This window comes from Cynoglossus semilaevis, chromosome 2 (assembly GCF_000523025.1).
Source record: "Cynoglossus semilaevis isolate Cse_v1.0 chromosome 2, Cse_v1.0, whole genome shotgun sequence".
Classification (NCBI taxonomy): domain Eukaryota; kingdom Metazoa; phylum Chordata; class Actinopteri; order Pleuronectiformes; family Cynoglossidae; genus Cynoglossus; species Cynoglossus semilaevis.
Window position 1 is genome coordinate 15402970 of NC_024308.1, and position 9548 is coordinate 15412517.

General features: G+C 42.7%; 1 protein-coding gene across 1 annotated transcript in view; it reads right to left on the minus strand.

The window, feature by feature from the left end:
* The window catches only part of sned1 (sushi, nidogen and EGF-like domains 1), a 26502-nt gene that overhangs the window by 11240 nt on the left and 5714 nt on the right, over positions 1-9548 (minus strand). Inside the window, exons 2-10 of the mRNA XM_025053688.1 lie at positions 7762-8049; positions 6571-6711; positions 5987-6149; positions 5588-5713; positions 5348-5461; positions 4111-4224; positions 3551-3664; positions 2051-2098; positions 1835-1968 (exon numbers count right to left, since the gene is read on the minus strand). Coding sequence (XP_024909456.1) covers positions 1835-1968; positions 2051-2098; positions 3551-3664; positions 4111-4224; positions 5348-5461; positions 5588-5713; positions 5987-6149; positions 6571-6711; positions 7762-8049 — 1242 coding nt within the window. The remainder of the gene's footprint in view (positions 1-1834; positions 1969-2050; positions 2099-3550; positions 3665-4110; positions 4225-5347; positions 5462-5587; positions 5714-5986; positions 6150-6570; positions 6712-7761; positions 8050-9548) is intronic.

The window sequence follows — 9548 nt, forward strand, 5'->3', positions numbered from 1 at the left end:
GATGTGAAGGAGGTGGAAAGGTGTACATTTTCTAGCACATATATACATATATATGTAAATATATTTATATAATTACAGCATTCATTTGACTTATTTTAAAGCTTTTTTCTACCTGGTTTAAAAGGTTGTTAGATTAGCCTTCAGCACGCTGCACATTTGCTTGGTACAATTCGTAGGACTGTTTTCCTCCACTCCCCTAATTACAGCAGTGGATCAAAAGAAAGGCTTTTTTTCCCCCCCTCCAACTAAATGGCTTTTCTTTGAAGTTCTGGGAGCTCAGCAGAGGGTATTATTTTTCTGATGGTATGGAGCATATTTCGTGACCAAACGTATCACCCCCGTGGGCAGTAAATGGACTGTTCATTTGCAATTGGCCACCTGTGTGGCGCGGGATCTTTGATCTGGAGGTCTGATTAGGCACTTCTTCAGTCCCGCTACTTTCTCCTCGGAGGAGGGGGAGGATCTTGCTCTTTTTTTTTTTCCACTGAGCCTTCCAAGTGAGCGAGGCAGGAAATGATTTGAAAGATTTAAAGGGAGAGCGTATACAAGCACAGATAGTTCCTTCACATAACAGACCACAATAAAGGTTTTCTTAAACAATACAGTTCCAGACAATACACCAGATTATTTAATGCAGGGGTTCCTAACCCCCGGTGCGGGGACCGGTGCTGGTCCGTAGGTCATTTGATAATGTGCCGCAGTGGAACAGAGTTAAAAAATGTACTTTAGTTTTACTAATAAACTTCATTCAAAAAGAATCCAGTCACATAACTTTACTTTTTTCATTCAAAGATAATCTGTCAATGTTTCAAAACAACAGGTCAAAGGTCATTCAGACTCCGATACTAACAGAATAAAGTCTAAAAGATGTTTTATTTTGAAAATTGAATGACCCTTCAAAGATATTATTACCGGTCCACAGTAACGGCTGATATAAAAAAAGTCGGGGACCACTGATCAAATGGACATTAATGGAGCAGACTGGTCCTTGGTACAAAAAAGGTCAAGGACCACTGATCAAATGGACATTAATGGAATAAATCAAGAATGGAGAATAGTTAAAGAAATTTTGCGTTTAAATTTTGACTATGCGAGCAACAAGACATAGCAATAGTTATAGTTAAATTTTGTGTTTAAATTTTGACTATGCGAGCAACAACAACACTCTCATCCGCGGTGGGGTGCCCTGGCCCACTTCCTGTGAAAAACAAGGAGCTGTGCAGAAGTGCCGTCGGAACAAATGGCCTGAATACCTCGTCATAAAGAAGCAGTTTGAGTCTAGACAAAGCATTTCCTCTCGTTGGTGCAAACTAATAAAAAATGGACTGTAAAGCAAATATTCAGAACATCAGGCGACGGGTTCCTGTAGTAAACTGAGTCCATGTCAGTGTTGATAATTAAAATAACTTATCATCACAGCAAGCTTATCCAGGAGACAGCTCCAAAATTCCAGTGGGGGGAGCACAGCTCCTCTTTGAGTTCTGAACCCCGTGGTGCTCTTCATCTGCAGCAGATTTGGGAAAACTACGGCCGGTGGGCCAGATACGGCCCGTTGGGGTTTCTAATCTGGTCCACCACACACCTGACTGATGTCAATCCTTCTCTATGTCATGCGTCACAACAAATCAACTGTCATTTTCTGTTGTTGCCACTAAATGGCGATAGACATCAAATGTGTCAAATCATCTGTGGAGGTTTATTCTTGAACTTTTTATTTTAATTATTTCACCCAGTGTTCTACATCCCACTGATACTGAACCGGGCCGCCAGTCGAATTTTGAAACCTCATTTTGGCCCATGTGCCACAGTTTGCCAACAGCCTGACCTACAGTACAGTCGGTGTCAGCAGGTGCGTAGTACCTTCACACTGGTCGCCGTAGAAGCCCGGAGCACACGTGCAGTTGTACGTTCCTGAGTCGGTGAATTCACAAATCTGATTCCGGGTACAATTTCCGTCTTCACACAAATCTGAAAAAGGAGGATAGTGGACAGAGGTGAAACTTTTATAAATGATTTTTTTAAAATTTACTTTTACTGTTGCTGATTTTACCTGTTTGGTTTTTTGTATCGGTTGAATTACTGTGAAGCTCCATCAGTTCTGAGAAAAGAACGTATGATTTTGGTTATTTACAAGGTAAATAAACGACTTCAGATGACAACAAGTATTTACTGACTTTTCAGATAGAAAAGTGCTGGCACTGCTTGTGTTTTGTACACAAAAACAGTCTGACTGAACTGCACTTTAATCATAAGATAGTTGGAGTCAGTTGAAAAATTATTATTAAATCACTAAAACAGTGATAACTAACTCGGGGACCGCGGGCCAAATCCAGCCCGTCCAATCTAAGACTGGATTCCAAAATTGCGAGAGTCAAACAGAAAATAGTTTAATTCTATTTGCGTGGACTTGTTGTCTGGTTAATGACCCGATCAGTACTTTAACAGCAGTACAAAACCAGACGTGGGCTAACTTTTCGACTCGCTAAACTCGTCCTAAAATTTAACAGGGGTGGCTGGGTCAGGAGCAGATAGATGGAGCGTTCGTGTGAACTAAGATAAACGACATGCATAAAGGCTAAAATCATTTTCTACGCCATCTATTGGGGAATCGTGGGTATTGCAGGGAAAAGGCAGAAGTATAATTTAAAGTGAATTATAATAATGATGATATAATGATAATATAATTTGGAAAGGTTTGGCGGGCCGGATTAAAAAGCTGAATGGGCCGCACCCGGGCCCCGGGCCTTAGTTTTCCCTTTCCAGGTACAGAACTGTTTCCAGAAATCTTAAGGCCAGGTTATTGACTGGCCTGCTTTAAAACCCTAATTTTAATTCCTTTTGAAGTAACCTGAAGACCAGTCCCCATGCCAGGGAGGAAGAGCTTAGAGAGATTTGCCAAAGAACTGACTGGGATTCCTCAGAAGTGCTGCCTGAAACATGTTGAAAATAACCTTAAACAACTGCAAGAATTTAGCAAAAAAAAAAAAAACAAGTGACAGACTCACTTTTAGTATCTGTTCAATCAGAGTGTGTTTACATCATATGGGTGGGTTGTTTTTGCACAGAAAGTCAAATAATATCAATAAAAGCATTTACATCATATGTGGGTTGTTTTTGCACGGAAAGTCAAATAATATCAATAAAAGCATAAAATAAAGGCAGTTTGTCCAGAAATGCAACGTTACTGATTATTTCTTGCAACTTAATTTATGACTCAATTCATGAAACGATTGCAGGCAGCGACGACTTAAAATGCAAAAAAAAAAAGTGTGAATAAGAATGATAGAAACATTCAAATCAAGATGCGGCGACAAAACCAGCTGACCGAGACGCGGCGCGTTGCCATGAACATTAATATTACTCTCAAAGAGGTATGATAGGATTTCCTTTATGTCCGTTCCAGTTGGACACCAGTCACATTAGAGGAAGCCAAACTGAAAGAGGAACATATGGCTTCCAGACTATGTGAACTCCTTTTTTTATTGGAGTTGATTTGTTGGTTTTTTTTAAACATCCACCTCTGGCACAATTTGAGCGGAATTCTAGTCACCTGTCTCACAGAGGATTCCAGTGAAGGGAGGAGGGCAAACGCAGGTAAAGTTGGCCGCCGAACTGATGCATTCTCCTCCATTCAGACAAGGGTTTGACCTGCAGTTGTTTAGATCTGCAGAGAAAATGTTCAGTTACAAATGCAGTTCAACAGCAGTCGACTATAAACCACGGCCGTAGCTGTTATTGCATGTGATCCAGTCCCACGTCGGCACAAGCGTTCATGTGCAATGAATGGGCTTATAATTTAATTCTGCACCGGGTTCAGATTTCATTGCAAATCAATCAAAAGGGAAGACAGCTCCGCCAACGTCTTTGTGGAAACCCTCCTGAGTCGAGTGAACTTTCTCACCGCGGTTCACTGCTTCGGTGTGTGACACGGAGGGAAGAGAAGTTGTTTGCAAATCAAATCAACCTTAAGCTCAACTTGGACCCGCTTTCCCACATAGACTGGGAAAGTCTTCGCTCGCAGTCATCTGCCAAACGGCTGGGTTTCACGTAGAAAAAAAAACATTTCCTCCCAGGAGGAGATGCCTACTTTTTCCCCAGGGCTGTGCTCACCTGTCTCGCACAGGACACCGGTGTAGCCCGGTTCGCACACGCAGGTGAAGGTGACGCCGCTTTGCACGCAGGACGCATTGTTGGAGCAGGGGCGGTCTTTGCACACATCGTTTTCTGAAACAGAAGAAGAGAGAGCGACAACAGGAGACGTGACTGTGGAATATTGACTCAGCTGATTAATAATATCCCCTCCGCTGCTCCCCAGACTCTGCACGTGTGCGCTGCTGGCTGTGATTTAGAGACTTGATTCATCTGTACAGACCGGGGCCTGGGACACAAGACACCAAAGAAATCGGACTAAAATATTCTTATAAAAATAAGGGAAAAAATGTTCGAATGATCCGACGCTCTCAAATGTCTCAGCGGAGACAGCGTTGACGGATTAAGTGAGACTGTTTAAATTGCTTCGACACAACGGTTCTCAAGGCGGGGGGCGAGGCCCTCTGAAGGAACTTTAATATGAATATTTGATTTATTTGTCCAACAGTGGGAAAAGATTGATTTGTGATAAAAACTTGACTTTGTTCGATGAGTACAGCAGTTTTTGTTAAATAAACTATTAAAATTGATACAACTTTAAAGAAATCATGTATCCTCCTTAAGTTTCCCTTGTTCAACTATTTCTTTCGCTACTACTACAGCATCTCAGCTGCTCATACTATAAACACAATTTTCACAAACGTTAAAGCACTCACTTGAAATGCAATAAAAATGGAAATTGGGTAACACTACAAACAAGTAAAATTCGAGCTAAACAGTTAGCAGGGGCATCCACCGATGGTGTACTCCATGCTAACCTGTGTGACCACCACTCGCTTTATTAACAACTTTTCTGTGCTCGAAATATGGTAGTAATGTATAGTTTCAGTGAGTTGACAACAAGAGTAGAAAGAAGTGAAGAGAACTATTGAGTCCTAGACTAAACTTCAAGGGTGGAACTGCTGCTGAATGTGGGTGACCTTTGAACTTTTCAGTGCTAAAGCATTAAAAACCAAAGCAACGTTGATTTAGAACTTCTTCTTGACATTATATTTTACATTACAGACAGCTACCATGTCAGTAATGAGACAGCTTCATGCTAACAGTAAGCCTTTACGTATCAGTAAAGAGAAATATAGTACATTTTATAGATAGTACTTCTATCTATAACTACTACTATCACTTCAATTACTGTTGCTACTATGAAAGTGACGGTCGCTGTTACAGAAAGCAGCATCGACGCGGACGACGAGCGTACCTGTTTCACACAGACTCCCCGTGTATCCGGGAGGACACTCGCAGGAGAAGCTGTTGATCAGGTCTGTGCAAGAGCCTCCGTTCTGGCAAGGATGTGAGGCACATTCATCGATGTCTACGGAGGAAAAAAACAAAATGAGTTGTTTTATGCTTTATTTTGTGTGAATTTTTTAAATCTTTTTTAAGCTTGTGTCAAGGACGACAGAGGAAAAAAAAAAAACAAGTGTGGACAGTAACTCACTAATCTGACATCTTCGACCGCTGAAACCAGCCAAACACGAGCAAGTGAAGGAGGGGTTGCCCGTAATGCAGTCGTCGATGCACTGGCCTCCGTTCAGGCAGGGCCGCAGGTGAGGACACACTGATGCTGCAGAGAGAGGGAGGAGTTACAGGGAATCGGCCATGAAGGAATGCATTTGAACAACGAGAATGTTTCAACCAGGGATGGCTCGAGCCAATACTCAGGATCGGTACTGGTTCTGGATCGAACATCGAGCAAAAACACTATAGCCCGTTCAATCCGATACCTCAGCTAGGTATCGGATTCATATTGGTATCAGCAGATACTCCCAAGTTGCAGTATTGAGCCAGCCCTAACTTCAGGTGACCTATTTGTTTCTACCGTCGTTGGTTAACTCACCAGAGTCATTGCAGCCACCCACTTCCACCTGCGCATTGTCAATGCGGAACACCCATTTGCCGGGGTAGCCGACATTGGTGGTTCCCTCCACGTTCGCCACGTCAGCTGTGCGAGAGCCAGGAATGTTGAAGTAGCGTTTGCCGTCACCAGCATTAAAACCTGCCTGGTTTCAAAGAAATGGACAAGAAGAAGACAACGAAAGACCTAAATTAGCTTTGATCAACTATGAAATGTTAAGACGCGCTCATTGGTTTATTGGTTATGGTCGGATTATGCTATATACCCATCCACCCATCCATCCATCCATCTGCCCATGCGTCCATCCTTCGGTCGTTCACCATCCGTCCATCCATCCATCTATCCATCCATCTATCCATCAATCCATCCATTCATCCATCCATCCATCCATTCATCCATCCATCCATCTGCCCATGCGTCCATCCTTCGGTCGTTCACCATCCGTCCATCCATCCCATCTATTCCTCTATCCAATAACCCATCATTTGTACTAAACTATGTTCCTTGTGTATTTGCGTCACATCACCAATACTACTTCACTCTGACGACAAGCCATGTGATCTTACCTGTGCTGCGATCCCTCCCAGTCCTGCCTGATTTCCTCCACTGCTGGCGTGCATGCCTGTGGTCCAGGTTATATTATTGTACTGGAATACAGTGAAGGAAAGCTCGCCGTCTGTAATAAGCACCACTTGGAAAGAATTTACCTGCACAGAGGAGAACAGGCCCAGATCAAACTCTTCCCGATGCCCAGGACACTTAAACAATTCATAAACACTTCGTAAAAAAAGCCCATAAAATCTCCAAATCCGTAAAGTCCACCAGCTCCAGCTCTGTAACCCTTGTTGTCAGAGGACTTTAACGGTGAAATAGGTGTTAGAGTGTCTCGTCTTTTCACACTGTGTTTGTTATTGACCGTTCTCTTCCTGCCCTTGGCTCATTAATGAGGCTGGAACGAGCCCATATCTCAACTCTCTGTCTAGAACGTCTCACAGTTCCTTCTTCTTTCCCTGTAATCAGTCTTATCAAATCATGATCCACCATCATTCATCATCCATCTATCAAGCCAATGACCACCAACTGGTGGCCCGCGGGCCAAATCTGGCCCACAAAATTCTATAATATGGACCGCAACTGGATTCAAATATAAACTTCGAATAACAATGTTAGACGGAAATGTGATTTTTATTTTATTTTATTTGAGTGTCCGGCCCCCAAAGTGTCTGTAGATGGTGACCTCTGCTCTAAGCCTTCTGAAGGGGCGGGGTTTACCGTGGACATGTCTCAGCACCAGAGACAAACAACCACTGACTTTGATCTATCTCTCCATCCATCCTTCTATCCATCCATCTATCCATCCATCCATCCATCCAGTGGCTACATTTGTCCAGTTTAGTTTGTTTTTACCCCACTTCTCAGACTGCTGCCGCTGCTCGTGGCTGCATTTGTCCAGTTTAGTTTGTTTTTATACCACTTCTCAGACTGCGGCCGCTGCTCGTCTGAATCATGACCATGGTTACATTTAATTGTGTGTCCAAACTGGGAACCACACGGGCTCTGTTCACAAACTGATGTGACTCATTTCCATTTTCCTAAAGTAACAAAGAACGGCATACTTTGTCCACAGGAGCCTCCAAAACACAGCATGAAATCATGTATTATTCATTTCATTTTTCCCCCCCTATAATTGTGTTTGTAAATCACTTAAATCGCGCTACTCTGATTGGTAGAACCTGAAGTTGAACGTGAGTCCATACCGGTGTGAGAGCGTTGCCTCCAAAGAAGGTGACCTTGTGCCATGTTGAGATGAGAACCCAGGTTGCATTAAAGCTGGGGAATTCCGAGAAGTACATCCTGACATCGGCTGATGCCCTGCTCAGCAGAGAAGGCTCGCGGCTTTCTCTGTAGAACACTTTCCCCGCCCGGCGATTGTCCACATCAGCCCAGAACGGCGCTACGACTCGTCTGTCCCCGGCTATTGGAAAAGCTACAGGTGTGAACTGAGACACTTCCCTCAGGAAAGATACAAGGCCGTTGTTGTTAACCTGAGGAGAGAGGATAATTTTAGTCAGTTAATCACAGCACACTTCATTTAATTCTAATTTATTTAGACTTCGTGCTGAGACTCAAATGCGGCGACAGGGATAAGTGGACAAACATGTCCCGGTGACCTCACAAGGCAAACAGCAGCATTGGGCAGTGGATGCTGCCATAACGGAAGAGTGCAGCACACATGCAGCAAACAGATGTTACCTTGAAACAGCTGAGAAAACCTGGGTTCTTTTACAAATCCATCTGTTTAGTGGTCGTTCGAAGCCAGTGAAGCCATAATCCCCTGACAAGTTTAAAGTCAACAAATGAACCCGACTGTACTCTCCCTTTTCACAGAGCTCCTCTGTCAAAGAGTTGCACGAATTATATACAGGAACTCCTCCGTAAAGTGTTGGCCTTTTCAACCTAACAGGTGCAGAAAGACTAAAAAAGTGTTTTTGTAACAGGTCAAAGAGCAAAAACACAAGGACACACGGAGTCGTAAAATAATAACTAATTCGCTATTTATCCCATCCAAAACTCGAGGCTACTGTTTCCTAATATATATTTATCTATATTTGACACATTTATCATAAAATGACCTGTAATTTTAGTATTTATCTATATTTTTTTCTATATTTGACAAATTTATCATAAAATGACCTGTAATTTTAATTGAAATATAAGCACTTGTTTAAGCATGGGGAGCTAAAAAAGGTTATATCCAGCAGTTACAACTTCCTGAATTTATTATTTTGTGATTATAAAGCCATCATTTGGATAAGTCACAGGTAAAACCAACAGAGAGAGAGAGAGAGAGAGAGAGAGAGAGAGAGTACAACTTGTCCAGCCCTGTCTGAGGACGCGCCCAAAAGCAATAAAGACAGTCTCATTATTTTGCTAGACTGTTAGCAAGAAGCTAACGTTTTTTCTGAACAACCTTGTCTGCACCAATATGACAAAGCAAAAAATGTTTCTGTTTTCTAAAGTTCCCACACATAAAGCTCTGTCTCACACACACTCCACATCTTACTGTCCACCAGCCAGTACTTCTCCACCCTCCTGTCCACTGTCCACTGTCCACCAGCAGCCAAGCCTTCCTCGTTAGCTCCATCTCTTTCACCTGTGTCCACAGCTGCCACGGGTTGATTGCACTCAGGATACAAACAAAAAAACAAAAAAAACAACTCTCCACACAGACTTCCTGCCTAGCTGACCTTCACATGTCCTTAGAAAACACTACTGAGAATGCTACCTTCTTGCTTGTACACAGGCATTTTTAACTACTAGCGGGTTTGCCAAGTTGCTCCGTGGTTACTGCCGACATGTATTTCCTGTTAGAGTGTACTAAAGAATTGAACTGGAACTGCTAACTTTGACGTGTCATGTTTTATGCACTAATTTGGGGCGAAATTCCAAGTTCAACCAACCAGAAATGTGTTAAACCACCATCCCTACATATGACCAGCAACCTTGCTGGGTCGTTACTGTTTCATAGCTAACAGATTCATGT